Source organism: Lampris incognitus, chromosome 3, assembly GCF_029633865.1.
Source record: "Lampris incognitus isolate fLamInc1 chromosome 3, fLamInc1.hap2, whole genome shotgun sequence".
NCBI lineage: Eukaryota > Metazoa > Chordata > Actinopteri > Lampriformes > Lampridae > Lampris > Lampris incognitus.
Genome location: NC_079213.1, coordinates 23,931,534 through 23,957,194, shown reverse-complemented (window position 1 = coordinate 23,957,194; position 25,661 = coordinate 23,931,534). Strand labels below are relative to the sequence as shown.

At 45.7% G+C, this 25,661-nt stretch overlaps 1 protein-coding gene across 1 annotated transcript in view; it reads right to left on the bottom strand.

Annotated features, from left to right (window-relative positions):
• Positions 1–599: 599 nt before the first annotated feature.
• LOC130108961 (copine-8) overlaps positions 600–25,661 on the bottom strand; it is a 136,050-nt gene continuing 110,988 nt past the window's right edge. The window contains exons 14-20 of the mRNA XM_056275622.1: positions 18,701–18,747; positions 16,181–16,362; positions 14,942–15,069; positions 5,080–5,182; positions 3,406–3,463; positions 3,028–3,101; positions 600–1,098 (exon numbers count right to left, since the gene is read on the bottom strand). Of these exons, the coding sequence (XP_056131597.1) occupies positions 904–1,098; positions 3,028–3,101; positions 3,406–3,463; positions 5,080–5,182; positions 14,942–15,069; positions 16,181–16,362; positions 18,701–18,747 (787 nt within the window). The 3' untranslated portion in view covers positions 600–903. The remainder of the gene's footprint in view (positions 1,099–3,027; positions 3,102–3,405; positions 3,464–5,079; positions 5,183–14,941; positions 15,070–16,180; positions 16,363–18,700; positions 18,748–25,661) is intronic.

Genomic DNA, 25,661 nt, shown 5'->3' with positions numbered 1-25,661 from the left:
ACAAAAGTATGTAGGATGTACTAACAATTCGGACACCGCCGGGAAGAAGGCTGTGAAAAAGCTGTAGCAGTAAGAGACAGAAGAGTTGAGGCCCTTGCAAGCCTGAGAGCAGTGCAAACAGACGGGCAGATAACACAGATGGACAAATCAACACTCACTCCTGTTGACAGGCATTCACCCAGACAGACAGGGAGAGATGGGGGGAAAAGAGGTAGTGCAGGGCCGCTCTGCATGCACTTGACTGAGGCTACACTCATGCAAAGGTATACACACACTACAATACGGTACAGTACAATACAGTACAGTAGGGCTACTAGGACCTGCACTGCTGCTACCTGACTCACATGCCGAGAGAGAGAGATCCAAGATTCATAAATTGTTAATATAAAAGCATTAACAGGGAAAATCCTTGTTACTGTGTACTGTAAACATTGAGTGAACTGGAGAGAGAAGAAAGAGAGCGCAAGATTACATATGTCCAGTCATTTACTATAATCAAGGGGTTCCTTATTTGGCTGGATAGATTTCCTTTACACAGTCTCAGAGAAAAACCCTTCTTTGCCAAGACAAATGGGGCAAATCCGACTCTCACCCCCATTTTTTTTTCCAGCCTCTGTATCCACAAAATCTTCCCAGGTTTTACCAGACAAACGCAACAAATAAAATCCAGACAGTAGCAGGAGTACTTGACTGTGGAAGTAAACAGGCTCTTGCTGGCTTTTCTACATGATCCGCTGGCCTGATCTACTGAATGCAACCAGAGAAAAAAGAGGCATGGTGGCATCCCAACCCACCCTACATCATCTGCTGCTGTCTGAGCGATCTCGGAGGGCTTCATGGAAATGGAAGTATTTTGCGGATTGAGTCAGAGTGGCCGACGCCATCCCACAAACCACTCTCTTCTCAGATCTGGGTTTGGAGGGGTTGGCCCGGCGGTGTGTAGGGGGGTGGTGCTGGTGCTGGTGACGGCTTGATCCCACGGGTCCGCATGTAGGAGAGAAACTGGTCGGGGATCTCAGCCAGGACGTCTTTGGCCAGCCGCGCCATGCTTAGGATGTGGTTCCCCGTCCGGTCGATGTAGTCCCTGAACGGGACAAACTAGAGGGGGGAGGAGGGGTTGATGGGGAAAAAAAGGCGGGGTGGACAAATAAAAATAAGGAGCAGGTTGGCATAGTAAAAATGACAGAGAATTTCTGGCAGCAAACATTTTCCAAAGTGGATCAATGGATTTCAGCGTGAAGCCAACCCGCTGACTCCTTCGCTGGTAGCAGGTTTAATAAATCTATGCATATTTAAATGAGATTCACATGTCGCACAGGTTCAGAGGTTCAAACCCCCTGCCATGAGCGATACTGCCGGTCTGAACAAGGACCCATGAATCTCAGTTTCATTAACTTAATGAGCTACTGTCACCTACTGTATCATCACCAGAGCAAATTATGTGCGAAGCCAATTTGTGTTGAGTGAACCTTGCTGCAATATGCAAACATTTCCATGTGAAACACGAGCCCTTATTAGCTTCTTAATAAGTCTCCGTGTGTAGCGAGCATAATCGTTCTGAGCTGGAACTTCCTCTAGGCCACATCATCTCTGGGTATGTGCGAACAAAGGTCGAAGAAATGCCTTGCGTGTGTGTGGTGAGCAACATTTCATCTTCGGTGTTTCTTGGTTCTTAAGGAGCATGTTAACAGGCATGTCTCTCATGCCGACATTGCGTAAGGGAGGCAAGATATGACTGCATCTGCACTAAGGTTAAGGAGGAAATTTAAAAAAAAGGGTCCTACCTACGAGAACAAACACAAATTGGTCTTTCCTGCATTAAGGAAAAGCAGCGATAGAAGCTTGAATCAATCAGCCCATCAAACAAACAGAGGAATAAGGTTGAGTTTTGTGGGAAGTGTTGGTAGAAGATGGTTCTTATGTGGCAAATCAAAATTTATGAACATACACAAATGCATTCTTCCATCTGATAAAGGTAAATGCAACTAAAATGCTTGTGAATGCTGAAAACGGGTGATTAAAAAAAAGTGATGTATTGTCAATTCATCAAGTCGATACACTTTCATTGAAATTGTATTGATTTGATAAATATTGTATCATTTACCATCACTTTATCTGTCTTCTTCTTTTAGAGTTTTCTCCCCAATTGTATCCGGCCAATTACCCCACTCTTCCAAGGCATCCTGGTCGCTGTTCCATCCCCTCTGCTGATCTGGGGAGGGCTGCAGACTACCATATGCCTCCTCCGACACATGTGGAGTCACCAGCTGCTTCTTTTCACCTGACAGTGAGGAGTTTCACCGGGGGCACATAACGCATGGGAGAATCATGTTGGTGCCCCGACCGACCAGAGGAGGTGCTAGCGCACCGACCAGGACACGTACCCACATCTGGCTTCCCACCCGCAGACACAGCCATTTTTGTCTGTAGGGACGCCTGACCAAGCTGGAGGCAACACAGGGATTCGAACTGGGATCCCCATGTTGGTAGGCAACGGAATAGACCGCTATGCTACCCGCACGCCTTCTTTTTCTAATTACACATTGTGTTTAAGGAGAACCCTACAAAGTTGGAGGAAACAAAAATGAGCTGATGGATAAATGCAATGATAATGGACTGTGGATGGGAAAACAGCGATGACTTCACATGAGAAAGAGTTTATTAATCACTTCTCAATCGTGTCCGCTCTCAGATCTGAAAGTCGTGCCCACCGACAAACATCTCAAACCCACAAGGTGCCCAGTTGGTGCACCTCTATCCAACAACCTGCAGTTCTCTGAGATGCTTCATTTATTTGATCAAGGTGTTGCGTAATAACGGGACCTTATGTAATATGCCACTCTGATGGTTTCGCCTACAGTAACGACATTGGCAAGCAGGTGACAGAAAAATGGGTGAGAACAGAGAGGTAGAGGGCAGGATGGATGGGAAGAGAAGACTAGCAGATACTTTGGGGCGATAAACAAAAACAAGGTTAAAAATTGCCAGACTGACAGCGAGAACATAGAGACAAAATGGGGGGTGTACCTGAACAATGTCCCTCTCAGCATATCTTCCTCTGGATGAGATTCTAACTTCATCGCCGTCCAACTCGATCATGGCTGAGGATAATAAAGCAGCTTCAGTGGTCTGGAAACCAGGACAAGGTGTGCGTTTGTGTATTGCACACATGCATGCATGTCTACCTGCACTTTTATGTATGTGCGTATGGTTTTGTGCAGACATTGTTACTATGGTAGTTCTCAACTCCTGCCATCTTCCCATGAAATCCATGAACCAACAAGCTCAAAGCAAAGGGGAAGTCACACAGTGTGGCCACTGTTGGGATTTTCTTGTCCTTGTGTAATGTGTACATATTAAGATTTTTATCAAACGGAATTACTCACAGATTTTCTCTCGTCTTACCATCAAACTCTGCAGGTCCCACCCCCACAATGATGATGGACATTGGCAGACAGGAGGCCTTGGGGAGGAGAAGGGGAGAAGTGTTGAGACGTGAGAAGATTAAAAGCGGAGAGGCGTGCAGCCAGGACGCGAGGAGAGGAATCGAGCGAAGGAACAGAGTGAGTGACGGAGAAGAAAACAGGCCAGCATCACATTGTTCTGTTTAACGGTGCGCTGTCATTCAGCCAGCGACTGATGACATGTCAGACACACAAAGCTCAGCCTCTATTATCTTTGGCAGTAGAAGACAGACTGACCTCTGACCCCGCGAGTCTAAAAATGTGTGCCCTTAGTGTATCTGAGTGACATGTTCATCTCAGGCAGCAAAGCGATATGATATATGATCTTGTTTTTTTTTTTTTCTGGTGAAAGGTTCTTTTTCCCTCTCAACCTCCTCCTCCTCATTTTTTTCTCTTCCATCTCCGCTGTCAGCTCAGTCCACCAAACCCTCCTTTCTCTCCTCTCCTCCTCAACTGTTTTCCCCTTTCGCGCTCCCTCTTCTCTCCTATCCTTCGTTTCCTCTTCTTTCAAAACCATGTGATGGATTGCTGCCTTTCAGCTAAATGGCTGCTGTTCAATCTTCATGTGGTCTGCATTTTAAATCACATCCTGGCTTCCTTTGAGTACACTACTGCATGACAGTGATAGAGTATGGACAGAGGTGCAAATAGCATAGCAAAAAAAATGTATGTAAAATCTGAATGACAGACTCTTCTGTTACATTATTTATTTTGGCTGCAGGGAATAACTGTGTTGAGAGGGGTTAGATATGCAGAGATGACTGAAAACCCATTTCACCATCAAATAATCACATCTCGCATCGGTGCACTTTTGTGGCTGCAGCATATAAGCCATGTTTCTTCAACTGTAGATTTGATTTATTTTTTTGGGGGGGGGGATTTTCTCCCCAATTGTACCCGGCCAATTACCCCTCTCTTCTGAGTCGTCGCTGATCCAGGGAGGACTGCAGACTACCACATGTCTCCTCCATTACATGTAGAGTCGCCAGCCACTTCTTTTCACCTGACAGTGAAGAGTTTCACCAGGGGGATGTAGCGCGTGGGAGGATCACGCTATTCCCTCTAGTTCCCCCTGCGCCCCGATCGACCAGGACACATACCCACATCCGGCTTCCCACCTGCAGACACGGTCAATTGTGTCTGTAGAGACGCCCGACCAAGCCGGAGATAATGCGAACCGGCGTAGATTTATAATTTTGCTAAGACTACACTCTGCAAAGTTATCCTGCTAGTTGGTTTTGCACAGTGATGATTAATACCACATTGCTGGATTTGAGGTGAAGTTATGCGAATCGTGTTCTCTTTTTTTTTTTTTTTTGGTTTTAATATGATTTGTAACCGGCTGCCTTCACAGAAAGGTCAGAGTGCAGGGTCAGCTCCATACCATTGCCTTTGAGTTGGACACTTAATTCCCCATCAGGCTTCAAACACACCGCAGGGCCGAGGTGCTGTTTAATGTCACTGAGCCTTGAACCTCGTCCTTGCAGTTGAAGGATGATTTTTTTTTTCTTCTTCCCCTTACTGACCCCTAACCTTGGCCTGAGTTCACATTTACATTTACTGTAGTGATTGGTCACAGGTGGTGGTGTTGTTGTGGACAGCTGGATATTCTTACATTGACGATGGACTCCTTGGTCTGGGCCATGTCTGAGATGACGCCATCCGTGATGATGAGCAGCACAAAGTACTGAGAGCCGTCCTTCACTGATGCTGCATACCTACACACACACACAGATCTTTAATATCTATATAATTCATAATGTGAAGGTATGGAAATTGTGGCGTATATGTCTGTGATTTACACACTCATCATCATGCGCATTGAAGTTATCACTGGAATCAGTATCAGTTTTATTGGCCAGATTAATGTACGCTTACAGGGAACTTGACTTGGAAGATCGCTCCATGAGTCCATCCAACAATTTTCATATCAATTTGATCATTTTAAATAAATATAGGTTTGGTGGAAATGGTAAATATTTAATAAAATCTACATAATACACAAGTTTATACTTGAGGTGCAGTAAATTGCTAACAGTACTACATACTGTTCAGTACTTGGCATCCTTTAAAATGTGTGTAAATCTATTGTACTATCCTCAGTTAACCAGCAGAAGTGATGGCAGGTGGGTATGGCTCGTGCAACCTATATCTCCACAAAAAAATGTTTGATTATGAACATTTTAATCTAGTATATGTAAAATGGGTACTATATAGTACATACAATGCACTATACATCCTTGGTGAGGATACGAGGAGTAGAAGTGATGAAGGCAGATGAGTTTAAATACTTGGGGTCAACTGTCCAATGAAACGGGGATTGTGGAAGAGAGTGTCAGGAGTGATTTGCGACAAGGGTGCCAGCAAGAGTTAAAGAGAAGGTTTACAAGCTGGTAGTGAGACCAGCTATGTTGTATGTTTGGAGATGGCAGAGTTGAAGATGCTAAGTTTTTCACTTGGAGTGATGAAGGACAGGATTAGGAACATCTCAGGTTGGACAATTGGGAGACAAAGCGAGAGAGGCAAGATTGAGATGGTTTGGACATGTGCGGAGGAGAGATGCTGGGTATATTGGGAGAAGGATGCTGAGGAAGGCCACAGATGCGGTGTCACCACAGGATGTGGGGAGAGAGAACATGTAGGTAGCTGGTGTGACAGAGGAAGATGCAGAGGACAGAAAGAGATGGAAACGGATGATCCTCTGTGGCGAACCCTAACAGGGGCAGCCAAAAGTAGTAGTAATAGTACATACAATGGCTGTAGTATTTTGTCAGCTATTGCGCCATTGACTTGTGGGCTGCCCTGAAAAGGGAATTTCAGCTGACTGAGTGCCAGACTTTGAGGGGGGACATCAGTTTCGCAACTGTTCTTTTCCTTTTTTCCTCCCTGAACTTTTGTCAGAATGACCTTACTGTATATGATATCCAAAAATAGGGTGCCATTAATACGCAAAACTGCATACTGAAGAAAAAAAAGTCCCTTTTCAGAAAAGTAGCATCTATTAGTGCTGTGCACATACTGCATAAGTGGAACCCATTCATTCATCTATACATCACTTAAAGCGCATGATCTGCTCTCTTCCTGTTTATTTTTGCTGCATCAATGGCCACATGACTAAAGGAAATGTAACGTCTTGGGATTTCCCCCCCCCTCTTTTTCTCCCCAATTGCACTTGGCCAATTACCCCACTTCTTTTCACCGCCTGACAGTGAGGAGTTTCACCAGGGGGATGCAGCGCATGAGAGGATCACGCTCTTCCCCCCTGACTGACCAGAGGTGGTGCCAGGACACATACCCACATGAGTGGGGAGTTCATTCCACCAATGTGGGGCCAGGACAGAAAAGAGCCGTGACCAGGTCGATTGGCAGCAAGGGCCTCTGAGCGACGGGGCAACCAGGCGTCCCGAGGCAGCAGAGCGAAGTGGTCGGGCGGGGGTGTAGGGCTTGACCATGGCCTGGAGATAGGAAGGAGCTGTTCCTTTCACTGCCCTGTAGGCTAGCACCAGAGTCTTAAACTGGATGCGAGCAGCTACTGAGAGCCAGTGTAGGGACATGAGAAGGGGAGTTGTGTGGGAGAACTTAGGGCGGTTGAACACCAGACGAGCTGCATCTTTCTGAACAAGCTCCAGAGGTTTGATGGCCGACGCCGGGGCGTCATCAAGGAGGGAGTTGCTCAGAGCCTGGATGAGCACCTGTGCCGTCTCGTTGGTGAGGAATGGGCGAATCCTCCTGATGTTATAGAGGAGAAATCTGCAGGAGCGAGCAACCAATGCAACGTTTTCAGCAAACGACAGTTGGTCGTCCAGGATCACACCCAGATTCACCACGGTGTTGTCAGTGGTGATGGCCAGGTCTCGGTGCGGGCAACCTTTCTCTGGGAGAAACATCAGCTCTGTCTTGTCCAGACTGAGCTTCAGGTGGTGTGTCGCCATCCACTCCGAGATGTCAGAGGGAGGAAAGGACAAGATCAGTGGTAAGAGAAGTCATGCGAGCGAATAACAGAACCCAGGGATGTTGTGTACAGGGAGAAAAGGAGAGGACCCAGAACTGAACCCTGTGGAACGCCTGTAGTCAGTCTGCAAGGCTCCGACACAGATCCCCTCCATGTCACCTGGTAGGAGCGACCCGTCGAGTAGGTTGCAAACATTGAGAGTGCAGAGCCTGTGACATACAGCCCCTCGTGTTGTTATTCTATGTTAAGTACACTGTGAGAGCCATGAAACCAGAGTCAAATTCCATGTGTGTGCAAACCTACATGGCCAATTACCCTGATTCTAATTCTATAGTTGAGGAGCAGGCAGGGCAGACGGTGAGGTAACACATTTAGAAATGAACACAATACACCCCCTTTGTGACAATGAGAGAGACAGCTTTTCTTCGGGGTGGCCTCCGTCTCTTTCCTCATTCAGAAAACTTTCCAGAGGGCAGAGCCAGTTCAATGTGTATGAGGTGAGCATTTGTGTGCGACTTTTTTGTTTATTTGTATAAGTATGTGAGGAAAGAGAAAAGCTAGAGGGAAAGACAATTCATACTACAGGCGTTTTGTCAATGCACTTATCCAAAACAACTTCCAATCAGTGAAGGGAACACAGAGCTGTGGGGATTGGCCTCTCTCTCTCTTTTCTGGAGCTGCAGTTCCGTTCGACACCATGTTTAATTTTCCCCTATTTTTTTTAAGTCTAACCTCTCAGTACTGCAGGGCCAGTGGTTGGTGATATTTGCAGAGAGAGATGTTTCAGTCACCTCGACCCCTGACACACTTCATCTATTTATGGCTGGAGGACTGATTAACACGTCTGTGTGTCTGCCCAATCTGACCATTGGTATTCATCTAAAATGACATACATATGCTAATTTTCTCCCCAACAATTTGTAGTAGCATATAAAGCATGCAGGGGAACATGGATGGCTTCCAGTCTCTACTTTCTCTAAGCTAAACGCTGCAGCACAAGGTAACATTTTTGCGTCGATGTATCATTAAATTCCTGATGGTCGCATAGCATGATGTTGTGGGGGAATGACACGATCTCTGTTCAGATCAGTTAGCTTTTTTTTTCTATGCATTTTGCCTGCTACTGAGCCTGAAACCTCCTAAAAAATATAGGGATCTTTACAGTGAGCATAAATACAGACATTTTACTTTGTGACCATAACTGCTCTTGCATCTTGTAAATAAATCTACATATAGGATGCTGACATGAAGAACATTGCTGTAATCCAAAAAGTTGCCTTGTGCCACTTTTTATGTGTAGACGACCCATCTGCACACCAAACCGTAAACCAACTTTATTTACCTAAGAAAAAACAGTTTTTTTTAATTCCCTCAAAGCACAGGCAGACACAAGTGGCTTTCTTGCTACTGGTTTATTTGAAGGCTTCTCTCCAAATCCACTGTGAAAACTAAACACACAGTACTGACAAGAAAAACATAGCTTAACACAAATCCCTTGTTGGTTTCATGCTACAAAAATAGTCTTCAATTCTTCCTTATAACCTTTCACTGGTGCATATGATATGCCTGCCGGTATTGCTTAAGAGTCTTCCTCACGTATACGTACCTTTAAGCTGAGACTTCAAAATAACAAATGCAGCTTAAAATGAACTCTCAATTATGAGATCGGTCTTGGAAAAAGTATACAAATTATGTAAACAATATAATGGCATCAGATACACTTCCTGTTATTAGTCTGTCTCAAGCAGAGTAACAACCTTCTGTACAGGTCTTTCAAGGAACACGGTTTTAGTTGGGGGTTTTCCCTTTTTGTCAAATGTGGTGTTACTAACCAGCAATCTTAGATTTTTCACCCTACTATCTGACCCTGGATAGATTTCTGTGATTCTGACAGGCTTCCATTCATTGCATGGTGCCAGATCATGTTCTTGTGCCACTTTTGTCTTGGTTGTAAGTTTAAAAGATAGTCTTTCTTCTATCAAGTCCAAAACTCATTAGCCAAATACTGCACTCAGCGCCACCTCTTTTGAAGAAAGAGCTTCTCTGACAAATTGTCCAGGTGGGGGCAGAATGATTGTAAGGATGTGGTTCAGGCCCGGATGGGTCATTCAAGTGGTGAGTGGTCTGCCGTTGATTATGGCCATAACCTCATACAGGAACATCCTTAGAGAGGTGCTGTCCGGTCGAGAATAGCAGTAAGAACACTCCTTATGGGTCATAAGAAATTCACATCCTAAAGCCTTCACTCTTTCTTGATCCATTCCTTTCATGAGTTCTATAAACTCTCTCCTTGCACCAACAAAATTAGGTCCTTGGTCACATCTTAGTTGACGAACATTTCCTCTTATAGCACTCTTAAAACATTGATAAATGTGTCATGTCATCAATCATCTCTGTGTATGGCTCTTGAACATAGACCAGACCAAAACACTCTACTGCTAAATACTTAAAAGGGAATGGTCTTCCTCACATGTACGTAACCTTAAGCTCAGACTTGAAGATATTAGTACTATTACTTGTACTAAATGAAATAATGTATAATGAACTCTCAATTATGAGATTGGTCTTGGAAAAAGTAGATAAATTATATAAACAATATAATGGCATCAGTTACAGTTTTGAATGTTACGCATTTTCAATGCACACACGTTATATTGAAACCCAACAGTTTGACATTTATCAAAATTTTAGACAAAACTGGGAGCCCATGCTCACTTTGGGTTGGGGATGAGTTGTTGCCTCAAGTGAGGGTAGGATGGCACAGACGTTGTGCTGAAGGAGCTGAGCCGGAAGGCAAAGCTCTCAATTTACCAGTCAATCTTTGTTCCAAACCTCACCTATGGTCATGAGCTTTGGGTAGTGAAAGAAAGGGTGAGATTGTGGATACAAGTGGCTGAAATGAGTTTCCGCCGTAGGGTGTCTGGGCTCAGCCTTAGAGACAGGGTGAGGAGCTGCTGCTCCTTCACGTTGAAAGGAGCCAGTTGAGGTGGTTCGGGCATCTGATTAGGATGCCTTCCTTTGGGGGTTTTCCAAGCACCTCCAACTGGGAACACCTTGGGATCCCCCAGGAGGTGTTGACATCTGGAGTGCCCTACTTAGCTTGCTGCGACCCGACGATGAGATGAGAGCCCATGTAAGCATTCTGTGACTTTGGTTAATTTTATATCTGACAGCTGGTGAACAATCTAATTACAACTGTTAATGGATATTTGTTTTTAAATTTCATCTCTTATGTGTATTCTTGAGAGGCAGAGACAGGATCAAAATTATCAGGGGTTGTTCAAGCTCTTCATCACTCCAAGAGCGCCATTCACTTAAGACAATCCCTATGCAAGAGGCCAGTAATCGGTCGTTTATTATAGATGAGTTGGTAAGGGGTGAAATGTGTGTCTAGGTCACCCCAAAAGTATCATTGTCTCAAGAGTTTGTTTACTCACTTCAGGTTTAAACAACCAATCAGGGCTTCACTTAAGTAATAATTGCCACCTTAACGTGGTGGAGGGTGATGCTGGGAGTTGTGTTGTCGGGGGCAATAGCTCCTGGTAGGGTCTTCCATGGCAAATTGGTCCCAGCGGAGAGACGATTAATGCCCCGCTGGTGAGCATGTTGACTAAAGATTTTATTTATAATGGTATTTTCATGTCACCTTTTAGTATCAGTTCACTTGGAACCTTGACGGAGGTGGTACCAAAAAAAAGCGAGTTGAGCGATTCCCAAGAAACCCAGTGAAATTGCTACAGCACCTCACCCAGAAAAGGGAAACTGGAGCCCCCTCCCACAGCTAGACCTGGGAAGGGAGCTCGCCGGTGAGTGTCTGGTGGCCGGGCCTTGGCCCATGCAGGGGCTGACCTCTGGCATCGCAGACTGGTCCTCGGGATGTGGAGCGGTACCAACTAGATATAGTTGGGTTGACCTCTGGTACCAAATTTTGGAGAGGGGCTGGACTCTTTACTTTTCTAGAGTTGGCCAAGGTGATGGATACTCACAAGTCCCCAGTTGAGCACCACTGTATTGGAGTTCTCTTCGGGGAATAAGAGGGTCGCCTCTACATGACTGCGAGTCACTGGGGGGAAGGCTCTGACTGTTGTGTGTGCTTCAGCACCAAATAGCAGTTTCCGGCCTTCTTGGAGTCTCTGGGTGGTGTCCTGGATAAGGTTCTGCAGGGGGACTTCAACGCTCACGTGAGCAAAAATGGAGGAACGGCCTCCCTGATGGGAACCCGAGTGGTGCCTTGTTATTGGACTTCTGTGTGAGTCATGGATTGGCCATAACAAACACCATGTTCGAACATAAGGTAGTTCCATAAGTGTACTTGGTACCAGAACACCTTAAGCCGAAGATCGATGAGACTTTGTGGTCGTATCATCAGATCTGCGGCCATATGTTTTGGACACTCGGGTGAAGAGAGGAGCAGAGCTGTCAACTGATCACCAGCTGGTAGTGAGTTGGATTGGCTGCCAGACAGACCGTGTAGTGAGGGTGAACTGGGAACATCTGGCGGAGGCCCCTGTCCATGAGGTCTTCACCTCCAGCAGAAGTTCTCATGTATCCTGAGGAAGGCTGGGGACATGAAATCTGAGTGAGCCATGTTCAAAGCCTCTATTGCAGATGCGTCAGGTAGGAGCTGTGGTCATAAGGTCATTTGTGCCTATCGAGGTGGCAACCTAAGAACCTGCTGGTGGACACCGGCAGTGAGGGAAGCTGTCAGGCTGAAGGAGGCAGCCTTTCGGGCTTGGTTGGCTCAGGGGGCTCCTGAAGCAGCAGACAGGTACCGGGAGGCAAGAAGGCTGCAGCTTTGGCAGTTGCAAAAACACAGGTGTGGGAGGAGGACTTTTGGTTGGCCTCAAGGAAGTTCCGGCAAACCATCCGGTGACTCAGGAAGGGGATGTTGTCAGGCAGTGGAAAGAACACTTGGAGGAACTCCTGAACCCGGCTAACCTTGTGCTCAGGGGAAGCCCCACCCATTTACATGGCAGAGGTCTCTGAGGTAGTTAAGAAGCTCCTCGAGGGCAAGGCACTGGGTGTGGCTGAGATGCTCTGGACATTGTTGGGCTGACGGGCCTCTTCAGTGTGGCGGCAGGCTGGGGGGTGGTTCCCATATTTAAAAAAAGGGGACAGGCATTCATTAGGCTACCCTTACCTGAGGGATAGTGGGTGTAATGTTCAGGGACTCGTCATTCTCCAGTGATCCCTCTGGCCTATCCGGGCACCTGCAGCCAAAAGCATTCTCCCTCACGGCCTGAAGGCAATGCAATCCATGCGAGGCTTCAGTGTGTAAAATAGTGAGCAGCCGACAAGAGTTCTGGTCATATGCCATTGGGTTAATTGGGTGGGCTAAGGGGAAAAACTAGAAATAAATTTATAAAAAAAGGGGGGAGGGTGTGCTCCAATTATCGGGGCATCACACTGCTCAGGATCCAGGAGGATCAACCCTTGCGGAAGTGCTGAGGGAGGCATGGGAGTTTGACCAGCCAGTCTACTTGTTTTATGACCGTATACCCCAGGGCAGTTGTTACAAGCCATATGGTCCTTGTATAACCAAAGTGAGAGCTGTGTCCACATTCTCGGCACAAACACGTTTTTGGTGGGTGTCGGACTCTGCCAAGGTTGTCCCTTGTCTCCAATTCTGTTTGTGATGGACAGGATCTCAAGGTGCAGCCAAGGTAAGGAGTGTTTCGTTTTTGGGAACCTCAGAATTGCAGATGATGTGGTTTTGTTGGCTTCATCAGAATGCAACCTCCGGCACGCACTGGGGCGGTTTGGAGCTGTGTGTGAAATAGCCGGGATGAGAGTCAGCACCTCCAAGTCTGAGGCCATGGTTCTCTACCGGAAAATGGTGGATTGCTTCCTCCAGGTTGGGGATGAGTTGTTGCCTCAAGTATCTCGGGGTCTTGTTCATGAGTGAGAGTAGGGAGCTGAGCTGGAAGGCAAAGCTCTCAATTTACCAGTCAATCTTCATTCCAACCCTCACCTATCTATGGTCATGAGCTTTGGGTAGTGACTAAAAGGGTGAGATCCTCGATACAAGCGGCTGAAATTAGTTTTCGCCGAGGAGCTCGGAATACAGCCGCTGTTCCTTTGCGTGGAAAGGAGCCAGTTCGGGCACCTTCCTTTGGAGGTTTTCCGGGCATGTCCAACTGGGAGGAGACCCCGAATTCGCTGGATGTCCTACTTATCTTGCTGCCACTGGAGAAGCGGCTGATGACGAGATAATAATCATTGCATTTATATGGCCAGATGGAGAGAGCCAGGTTGGGAATTTTTGTCAGGGCACCAGGGAACCCCTACTCTTTAATGATCTCAGTGAGTCAGGACCTCGGTTTAACGGCTCATCTGAAAGATGGCATCTCCTACAGCACTGGGGCATTGTGATTTTGTTGGTGGTGGTGGATGTTTTTATTAGGACCAGAGGGAGGACTGTCCCAGTACTAGCCAAGCCCACAGCTGCTTAGCTTCTGTCATTCGGCGGAGCCAGGGTATGGCTGCAGACAAGTAGACCTATTAAATCACATGACAGCATCAATAGTTTAAATGCCTTCTCAACTTGAGAATCATATCTGCTGCATACTTTTTTTCTTTGCAACATATATGAAGTTGTCCTCCTCTGATCTCTCCCACTTGCCAGCTACCTACTAGCGGCAACACCAACCACACAGTGCTTCATTAAAGAAAACCACCATCTGAGGAATGTAATACTGACAAAACATATGCTGGCATATTGTTATTCTGTTTTTTCAATTCGTATATTTCCTCTCCACTACTATCCTAAAGGAAGTGATCCATCACAGTTAAAAATCTCTACACACACCTTCTCCTTCCATCCATTAAAATAACCTATTGGTAGGTGCAGCCAGACCACCTTGGGGGGGTACTGCCTCCAGAAATCGTGACTTTCTGTTGTGTGTATGGCATAGGATCACAGTGGTGTGGCAGTAGGTAACATTTTATTGACACACACTTTATCACCATAGCTCCCATTGTTAATGCAGCTAAAAACAATGTACAATAGTTGAATCTGAATGGCCATTTCCTCACTGGATTTCCCTTGTTGTTTTGTACTGTACCGGCACACTATAATTCCTCTATAGACATTAAAAACTTTTCTTTCCCCCCCAATTGTATCCGGCCAATCCGGGGAGAGCTTCAGACCACCACATTCCTCCTCCAATACATGTGGAGTTTCACCAGAGGGACGATCACGCTATCCCCCCCCCGCAGACACAGCCAATTGTGTATGTAGGGATCCCCATGGTGGTAGGCAACAGAATAGACCGCTACGCTACCCGGATGCCCAAAATCATTTAATTATCTACCATGGGGGTAAATCTCCTTTTTCTATTCTCATTGGATTTTATTGCTGGTAGTCAGTGCAACAAGGACAGGCGTGCAGAACAGGGCAGACCATCTTGCTCAAGAATACTTTGACATGAATGGCTGCTAATGAGATTGAGCTCAGGATGGTGACTAACTATAAAAGTATGGATATAAATTAAAGCAGACATGTATGGTGCCATGTGTGTTTTACCTGGCAACGTGGTTGATGACGGGTGAGAAGTTGGTTGGTCCGTAGAGGTGAACGGACTTCAGAGTCTGATAGTAGGCTTCCATCACGCCATCTATTCCTGCACAATACGGATTCTGAGGGTTCCCGTTCTACAGGGGAAAAAAACGAAAAGAGTGAAGCAGAGAATAGGAAGAGTGGTTGAATGAGACAAATGAGGAGAGGGAGTTAGTTGGAGTGGAGAAAAACACTATGACAATCATTAACCTCGCGAATTCTGTAAAGATGTGTAAAATGGATGCTGCAGATGAGTTTACTGTTTGACACATGGATAGCCCAGCCAACCTAATCTGGGGGGAAGAAAGATGGGAAAGTTAAATGTAAAGCTGCTGCTCCTGTTAGGGGCCACCACAGTGGATCTTCCATTTCTCACAATTCCCATTCAAATCATCGATGTCAAAGGTGATTTATAGGCAAGGTAAACAAACTACCGAAATGTGGCTCGACATCAGAGAAACTAGGTTGGGGTTGATTGTAGCTACAAACTAACAGTGATAACCTTGACTGTCTTAGTGTTACAGATCAAGGTTTCATGGTCCTGGTCCATCTTTTTGGAGTCCATGTGCAGTGTGAGAGATGGGGGGACCTGACTTTCAACAAGTAAAATGAATGTGAATTACACCAACAATGGTATTCTAGGCATAGCGCGGGTTTGGCTCCTGGTTGTTTTAAAACTGAAATCCAGGGTTTTACTCCATTAATTGAGTTCTACCTGAACTATGGGGTCAGGTTACATAATTTCCATGATTGGAAACACTCTGTTAGGGTTGTGAGATCACAGGTACGTGCAGATTCATTACATATTGCATTTTTTTTTATTTAGATGCAGCAAAGCTTTGACAACAGTCTAGTGTTTTCAATGCTGACTCATTGCTACACCTAAATTCAACAGACCCATCATTGTGTTTATCCTGCTATGCTTACATCACTTGGTTCCAAAATCAGGCCAACATCGATATATTTTTTTCCCCTTTAGATGGTAGCAAATGTTTTAGTTGTTCTTTCAAGTCATGAATTGTGTGTTTACTTCTGGTTTGGACTATTTGCATCCATTATCTGAATCGCTTATCCTGCTCTCAGGGATGCTGGAGCCCATTCCAGTAGTCACTGGGTAGGGAGACAGGCCCCCAGACTAAATTTTCTTATATACAAGAAAATTTGCATTAGATCACATCAAAGAGAATCCTGTGGGCGTGCTCTTACCAAAGCGAACTCATGGGAAACCCGTCCATCAGGGGGCAGCTTGGCTCCAAAGCCCAGGGCAGGGAACATCTTGTCGCTATCGTAGTCTTGGATGATCTCCCCCACTGCCTTGAGGGCCATGGCGTAGGCATTGAGCTGATAGGGGCTCATGTAATGGAGCGAATTGGGATGGGCTGGGTTTCCTGGTCAGAGCATAAAGGGACAGATGCACACACAAATATGAATGAAAGCCACTTTATCTGACATTGTATTCTTATAACGAATTTGTTCTCTGCATTTAATCCATCCTATTGTATAGGAGCAGTGGACCAGCTGCAGTTCTTTCCATTGCTTTGCACAGGCAGAAGTATTAACGCTAACATGCATGTCTTTTTGATGGTGGGAGGAAACCCACACAGAAAAGACCTGGGACGGCCCGGGGTTCGAACCCAGATGTGGTTAATGACTGGCAATTGTTGGTCTCCTTAATAAACAACAGCACAAAAGACAAATTATCTCACTCCCCAGCTTTGATATTTTCATTCAATTACCTAAATAATCTTTGCATTAGCCTCCCTCCGCATGAAGCTGTTGTGTGACTGACCTATTGTATCGCCGAGTCAAAATATGAACATCTATCACAAGAGAAATGAATGACGTTATAGGACCACTACAATTTGAATATACATGATTTCTAGCGATAGAGGCGTCTGTCTCCACTAACCAACTGTTCCCTCAGTAATTTACCATAAATGTCTCTTAAAACATTTGGAAGTCATACTGTGGAAACTGCAGAGGTCAACATCAATCGCATTCTGATAAACTGCTGCCATACCTGTATTGACTCTTTTCAGAGGGAGCTAAAAGAGTTCAAGTTCAGCTTAACGTCTTGAATGTTTTGTTGTACTCATGGTCTAAAAGCTCTGAGCTGGGTTAATGTGATTTAGCTTCCGCCTGTCTCACTTGGACCTTTACCACCGCCTTTCACTGCTGTAACTGCATTAGTCTTCAGCTGACATGCATGATGGAGAGGGCTATTAACAACCCTTCATTCCTTATCTGCATAGATTTGAATAAACACTTGCTGTGTGTGCCAGTCTTATTTTTTTGGGGTGTGATTTTCTGGCTAATTACCCCGCTGCTCCACCTCCTCTACTGATCTGGGGAGGACTGCAGGCTACCACATGCCGCCTCGTTTCTCCAGGGGGACATAGCATGTGGGAGGATCACACTATTCTGACCAGAGGAGGCGCTAGTGCAGCGACCAGGACACCCGATCCCTGTGTTCGTAAGCAACGGAATAGACCGCCACGTGGACAGGTCTTTTAAATACAATCTGTGTGCATGTGAGTACACTAAGCCTATTCAGACATATACAATGACACTCATTACAGCCTAGTTCACCCAGTGACAATACTTCCAACTCTCTCCTTTAATTTTTTAAAACTTACACTACAGCAACTTGACCACCTCTCCAGCGTCTCTAATGGAGCTGTCTAACCTCACGGTAGGAATGAGACGCTCCTATCCCATGCAATCTTGTTAAGGGCTGTCTCCTCACAGAAATCATTAACTCCTCCCTTCAGCTCAGGTTCAGTCCCCCATACACTTAAATTGGCTGCTGTCACCCCCATCTTGTCTCTCTCCTTTCTGTCAAAAATACTGGAATGTCTTGTCACCTCCCTACTCAAAGCTCACCTAATCTCCAACGACCTGTTTCAATCCGGTTTTTGCTCACAGCACAGCAGAGAACCAGGAGAAACTCCTTAAAGTCACCAACAACCTCCTGCTCTCCTAGACACTGGTCACCTCTGCATTATCATCCTCACTGCAGCTTTCAACCACACCGATCTGCTCTCCCACCTTGAATCCTCCCCTTGCTGAAGTTGTATCTCACAAACAGGCAACTGCACCTCTTCTGTCCCCAGGGTTCAGAGCTTGGTCCTTTACACGCTCCCCCTTGGTATCATCATGGTCCCCACTGCTACGCTGATAATGCCCAGCTCTACATCGTCTGACAAATTGCCTCACTGAAATTGAATCATGGATGCAAACTAAAGTGTGATAAATCTGACATGATCAGTCCCAAAACCACTCACCATCGATGCCTCCCCACACGTCAATCAAATCACCAGAACTGCCCTTTTCCACCTGAAAATCATAGCTCGTCTCCACCCATCTCTCTGCTGCCGAAACTTTGATTCATCACATCCAGAATTGTCTGCTGCTCACAGACTCCCATTCCTGTGACCCCTGTCCCACAACAGATCTAAGTCTTTTTCCTCACTCACAAAGCCCTCCATAGCTGCCCACCACACAGGACCAAACACTAGACCTGGGGTGACAGAGCCTTCGCCATAGCTGCCTCCACACCGATCTGTCCATGTTCAAATCATTAATCAAAACTCACCTCAGAATTGTTATTAATGTGTCGTGTTATGTTTGTTTTAACAGATGTAAAGAATCTTTGTGTACCTTGCAAAGCACAAAATGTATTATTAACATCATTATTACTGAAATACACAACTATGTGTGGCTCACCGTTCGAAGCTGTGAAATCAATGGCCACTGTGAAGTTGATCTGGGTCCTAGAACACAAAAGCAGAGAATGGATCTATGAGTCAACAACAATCAAGCCTCCGACACACACATTATGTCAACAGTATGCAGACATAATGAAGTGTTTTGCTGATCCGTGTTTGACAGAGCTCATCTCGCCCTTTAGTACCGAGAATAATGAGGAAAGAGTGCTACCGAGAAACAAACTGACAGGATCACAGAAACGAGGATAGAAAGACGAACACAACCTCAGACACACACAATGAGAGAGCGGCATGTCGCTCCCGTCTAAAGTGTTTCCCAGCTTGGGAACCGGGAGAACAGAGGGTGGTGAAGCGCAGTGTTGTCTGAAAGCTTTTTGACCCCCGCCACCATAATACACAGATAAGCAAACACACACAAATGGCTTCCCGCACATCCCTCTTACTCAGGTACTGTAAAAGCTACTGGCTCTGTCACCTTGCGAGGCCATGTGAACTGTAATGCCTTTCCCCTGGGCAGACTAAGGACCAAAAAAAAGAAAAGAAACAAGGCTAGGAAAAGTGCAGGGACTCTCTGCTACCCGGCTTCCAGTCACTCCGTCTGGAGACTACAGCCCTGAATAACCTGAGATCACATGGATGGCATAAGCAAGCAAAGAACAAGGAGAGAAGGTGTGTTTAAAAGAGAAATGGAAAGATAGGAAAGGGAGATACTGGCAGAGTGACAATGGAGGAATACAGGAAAAACCTTTGCTCTCCTGAGGTAGACATAAAGCCCATTTGTTCATTCGGCAAACCAGACGTTGAGGATTTGGAGCTGTCTCCTCGAGTTACGACACAGACGTTAGCAGGGTCACAGGAAGAGGAGAGGAGAAGCGAATTGTGGAGTGGAAGGAGATGTAAAACGCTTTCTGTCGCTGTATAATTAATAAAGCGAGGCCAACTTAAAGTGATAGTACAGTTAGAGGCAGTTGGAGAAAAGTGTGCAAGTGTTGTAAGAGAATGTCCAGTGGTACAGGGGTTTGTGGGTTCGATTTCTTAGGTGTTTCTTTAGCAAGACATTAAGTCTGTACCTGCCACAGAAGCATCAAAAACCTCTCTCCTTGTAGTCTGAGCCCTCTGCCAACACTCATATGCATCTGAGTTTCAGATATTGGCCTCACAAGAGTGCATGCAAAAGATATTGGTAAAATGAGCAGGTTGGAGCAATCGACCCATCGCTCAGTCTAAGGCACAATAACCAAAATGTGTTCGTGGTAACTAGTGACTGAAGACAATTCATTTCTTTATGGGAGTGCAAAGTTGTCACAATTTGTTCCTTAGGCACACTTTTTAAGAACTATGGCCTCTTCTTTCATCTTAACTCCCAATTTCACAACAAATTTATAACTCAAGAGGGAAAATTTCAATGAGGGTCTTTGCGAGGGCACAAGGACAAGAGCTGAGCTCGGTAAATTCTGGTCCAGATCCCTGCACTGGCAGAGACGAACCTCAACCTGGCAACTTAAATTATGCAAGGTCTCTTAATCTGTCCCTCTCTATCATACACATTCCCACTAACACACACCCACATAGTAGACTTGTGAGAAACATTCCAAACTTGCCCCGAGTCTATGGAGAAAGCAAAATACTGCTTTTAAAGTGGATAAAGTGAGAGAGAAAGACACATGGACAAACTGATAGGCAGGCCACTTGTCTGACTGAACACAGATGGGCTATGGTTTAGTATGGTAGGCAGTATTGATACGTAGTTAGACCCACAACCCGCAGATCAGGCAAGCTTACTAGAACATATCACAGGTTCGGGTGGGCGAGGCAAAAGCGACAAAGCAGCATTCTGAGTAGATTATAAATGATTTACAGAAACATTGCGTGCTATAGGCTAGGCTGTCTATGCATTACTATTCCACCTTATCTTCCCCTCAAACACAAACGTATGGATGGAAGCAGCTTTATCATCAATTTGGGATTGCAATGTGGTTAATGTATGCGTTTTAGAGTGTTGAGGCATCATCTATGAGTTTTTTCCCTAAGTGGTAACTAGCTTTTGTTTACAACACCATAACTCTTTTGGTCAGAAAGAAGAGGCTTATTGTTGAATCGCAGCAAAACAAGTAGCCCATCATTAAAGACATGAACTCTGTCTCACTCGGGGTCGAGTATGACCGTCCTCCCTCTGGGTCTTCAGGGGGGCATTGAGGCAGATCCTGGAGCTGCATAATGGGAGGACGCCTGTGCGTGTCAGCTTTTTACGTGGAGTAGCTGATGTGGAGTAGCTGCCTGCAGCCACCACACGGTCCTTGGCAGGGGTTGGCTAGAGTCCAATGGCAGGGAGAACCAAGACAATTGGGGACCACCCTCTGTTGCAGCCTTCACTGCCAGTGTGACCTGGACACATCTTCTACCAGTTTCGCTGTTGAGGTCTTTGTTGGGTTGTGCTTCGTCTGGAACCTCCCACTTGACCTATCTGCCTTGGGTGACCCTACCAGGAGCCAAGCTCTGGATGGCATAGCTCTTGGGATCATTAGTACACGCAAACTTCTCCACCACGGCAAGGTGACGACCCAGGAGAAGGACACACACATCCATATATCATCGGCAGTCACTTGGGTCGAGTATAACTGTCCTCCCGGGTCTTCAGGTGGGTGTAGAGGCCAATCCTTGAGATGCATAACGGGAGGACACCTGCGCATGACAGCTTTTTACATGGAGTGGCTGATGCACCTGCAGCTACCACATGGTCTTTGGCAGGGGGTGGCTAGAGTCTAATGGCATGGAGAACCAAGACGATTGGGGACCGCTCTCTGTTGCAGCCTTCACTGTCGTTGTGACCTTGAGACATCTTCCACCAGTTTCGGTGTTGAGGTCTTTGTTGGATCACCCTTCGTCTTGACCTATCCGCCTTGGATGACCCTACCAGGTGCCAAGCTCCGGACGGCATAGCTTTTGGGATCATTAGTACACACAAGCTTCCTTACCACACCAAGGTCTTCACCTTGAAGAAGGAAACACACACAAAGATGCATACAAATGGGGATGTGCAGATATACACACAAATAGAGGATTACTGAAAGGACAAATTGTGAAATAAGGGTTAAAAGGGAAAAGGCAGAAAACCATTGTGGCAGGTGTGATAAGAAAGCTCTAAACCAAAGCCCACAGGGTCATATTCAACCACACCATGTGTGAGCTTAGAGCTTGAGGATAGATGACAATATGGCTGGTTTCAGAGGTTTGAAGACCTTGCTTCGAGAAAAAAAAAATCTTTGATGCCCCTTCAGGGCCCTAAGATTTTTCCAGTTCTGCTATCAGGACACTAAAGGGCAGTCACCAGCTTTATCATGATGTTTCTTTTTACTTTATCTTCAATGGCTACCATTGACAGCTGGCGGGTTTAGGCCCATCTGTAGCTTCTGCAGACATTTTGAACTAAAATTACAGAGTGCGCAGGCAACCATGTGCCATGGAGTGTCAAGAAAATGCAGGTTTTCCTTCCAACCAGTCACTAACCCAGCTGTTATGTTTAAGAGAGTTATGCAAGACGGGTCAACATGTTGAGATGAGGCAAAAATAACTTCACAGCAACTTTACAGTCTGTTCGCTAGCAGAGGGTCACATTTAAGGCAATATAGTAGGTAGACACAGTAACAAGACTAGGTCAAATCCTAGTATATGGTAAATTTGTTACAGCGACAGTCTCTATGATATGAATTCCTGGAGATCAAATGTTCATCTGCAATGTTCTGTAGTGGTCCCAGTAACAGATACTTGCATCAAAATCTGACTTTTCCTGTTTTTAAACGATGTAATCGATGAGACAAATGGTATCACATTTATGTCCAGATGAGAGATATCGGCCGTCGAGTAACTGATTTCCAGTTGGTGAAAATGTGGTGACTTGCCGTGTCACGAATTATATTAGCATAGAGGGTGTGTCCGTAGTGGGACGCTATAAAAGCGGAGATGCACCCTTTTGGCTCGAAGGAATACGGCTGTATTGGCTGAGCAACATATTGGTGAGGCGAGTGGTCAACTTCCACTGTCGGTGGTCTCGTCGCTCGCCTTTTTTTATTTGTAAAGTGACGACAGAGCAGGAAGGGGGCTGCCCCCAGTGAATTTGTAGTTTTTCTACGGCAAGCTATTTAGCCCACTCAGCCACACCCACACAACCGCCCTGAATTTCAGCAGCCAATAGCTATGAAATCATAAAACCACACCTACCTTTCAGTTGTAATTCAAACCACCCGTGTTAAAAATGTGCTCAGAAACAGCACGAAAGCATCTCTTTCAATATTCCGCTCTTAGCGTTTCAGTAGAAAGCACGAGCAGCAATATATTCCGTTCGTTAGCGTGTGCTGAATGATAAGCTGGAACCACTGCGCCGATTCGTTTTGAAAGCAACAGTCAATATGGAAACTTTCATTTCCGTGTTTACCAGTGACGTTGTTAGTTGGCCAACTGACTACTTGTGTAACTTCAGCGATGTCGTTGGTCACCTGACCCAGCGGCCCAATGTCACTTTTTCATTCAGTCTTCTAACATGATGACTGACGGGTGTCCGAGTAGTGTAGCAGTCTATTCCGTTGCCTACCAACACAGGGATCGCTGGTTCAAATCCCCGTCTTACATCCACATACAATTGGCCATGTCTGTGGGATGTAGGTATGTTTCCTGGTCACTGCAGTAGTGCCTCCTCTGGTCGGTCAGGGTGCCTGTTCAGGGGGGGAGGGGGAACAGCATGATCTTCCCATGCGCTGCGTCCTCCTGGTGACACTCCTCACTGTCAGGTGAAAAGAAGCGGCTGGCGACTCCACATGTATCAGAGGAGGCATGGGGTAGTCTGCAGCCCTCCCCGGATGGCTCAGAAGAGTGGGATGATTGGAGGACAGAAATTCCAAAAAATAATAACACGATGTCTGGTGGGTCAAGCCAAAAAAAGACTACAGCAAATCACACAATGCAAGACATACCAGATTTTTCAATAAAGTCCCTTTTACCAGACTGGCCCTGCTATTAATTACATTATGCAGCAAGGATAAAGCTGCAGCACAATCCATTTCGAAGGATGTTCTCTAATCACCTTTTAACTTGTGTTCCATCATTTTTTCCAACCCTTTTTGAACTAGAAAAAGGTTTTGCTAAGCATGCATGCCCCTTCTCAGTAATTTCCTACTGTTATAGGCTTCACCTCATTATAGCCTTTGTTTTGCATCAGCCTCTCACTCACCACCATGGATACCTCCAATATTCAGATGACACTGCCATACTTACAGCATGTCGCTAGTTTCGGGCGAAAACCACATATCTGCAAATTTGGCGGTTTTCTTTTTATTATAAAGTCCAATGCATTTGTGCCCCTTCTCAGGCTTGTGAATGCCTTAGTGTTCCTAGACAAAAGAAAATTGTTTTACAATGCTTGTAAAAATGTAATGTTTGGTTCCAAAATGGTGAACTAGTCCCATTTTTTTCCCCCCACTTTACATGAATTTATCTTCTCTCGCACAGTTTTCGTCCAACAGCAATGCAATTAGCACTCCACTTCACACAACGGTGCGTGGAAAACCATCTGCAGTTAAATGTCACAATGATTAAAGAACAGTTCAACGGCATACCCAGCATACACTGCACAGCTCATAACCTCATTTCTATCAGCGGTGAGACTGTCAAGATGGTGGAGTGCTTCAAATATCCTGGGGTCTCCTTGGACAATAAACTCAGTTTCAATCAACACACTTTACCACTTAGATTCATAAACACTGCTAGCCAAGACTGTTGTTCACAAACTCGAACCACCTTCTGTTGCTGCTCTACAGAGGCAGAATTCAATCCATCCGTTTCTTCACCATGTCAACTGCCACCAACATGAACAAATTCAACCGTATAACACACAGTCTACAAAATCATTGACCTTCCCATCCCCAACCCCTCAGATCCCAACAGCAAAGATATAAACGCCATTACATACAAAGCACTCGCTCAAACACATGACACCGGGCATCCCATCAACCCATTCTTCTCTTTACAGCACCCCTACTGAACTGTCATCTGATTGTCGTTAGAGATCCATAATCTGGACCAAAGACTGTTTTGTCCCCTCTGCCATCACAGCTGGGTTTTTTTTCCTCCCCCACTTGTATTCGGCCAATTACCCCACTCATCCGAGCCGTCCCGGTCGCTGATCCAGGGAGGGCTGCAGACTACCACACGCCTCCTCCGATACACGTGGAGTCGCCAGCTGCTTTTCACCTGACAGTGAGGTGTTTTTCTAGGGGGACACAGGGAGGATCACATTATTTCCCCCCTGAAAAGGTGCACTGACCAACCAGAGGAGGCGCTACTGCAGCGACCAGGACATATACTCATATCCAGCTTCTCACCCACAGACACGGCCAATTGGGTTTGTAGGGACGCCCAGACCAAGCCAGAGGTAACATGGGGATTCGAACCAGTGATCCCCGTATTGGTAGGCAACGGAATAGACTGCTACGCGACCCGGACGCCCGTCATTGCAGCTCTAAACACTGAAAGTCTTTGACTGTATCTGTGTACTCATGTCCCACTGAATGTCATTGTTGTTATGTATGTTTGTACTTGTGTAATCATGGCTGTATACATCTAAATATGCATGGAGGTTAACCTGGATTCTAATTTAAAGGCTGTGGCAACAAATCTCAATAAGGACACAAAAGAATCTATCCTGCCATTTTTTCCCCTTAAGTAACCTCCTCGCTTCTCACCTGTCATGATTTGCGAGCAGAAAGGTGTAGTGAAGAAATATCCATATTGACAGCCAAGGGAGAAAACATGTGAATAGTAGTATGACAAGCGACTTCTAGGGCAGTTGATGATGAAGCTTCCTTTGGGGGACAACAGAGTACTGTAATACACCTTTAAAAGTGAAAATCCCCCAGCAAAGTGAAATATCACTTTAAAATAACACAGAGGAGCCTCCGTTCCTTTTT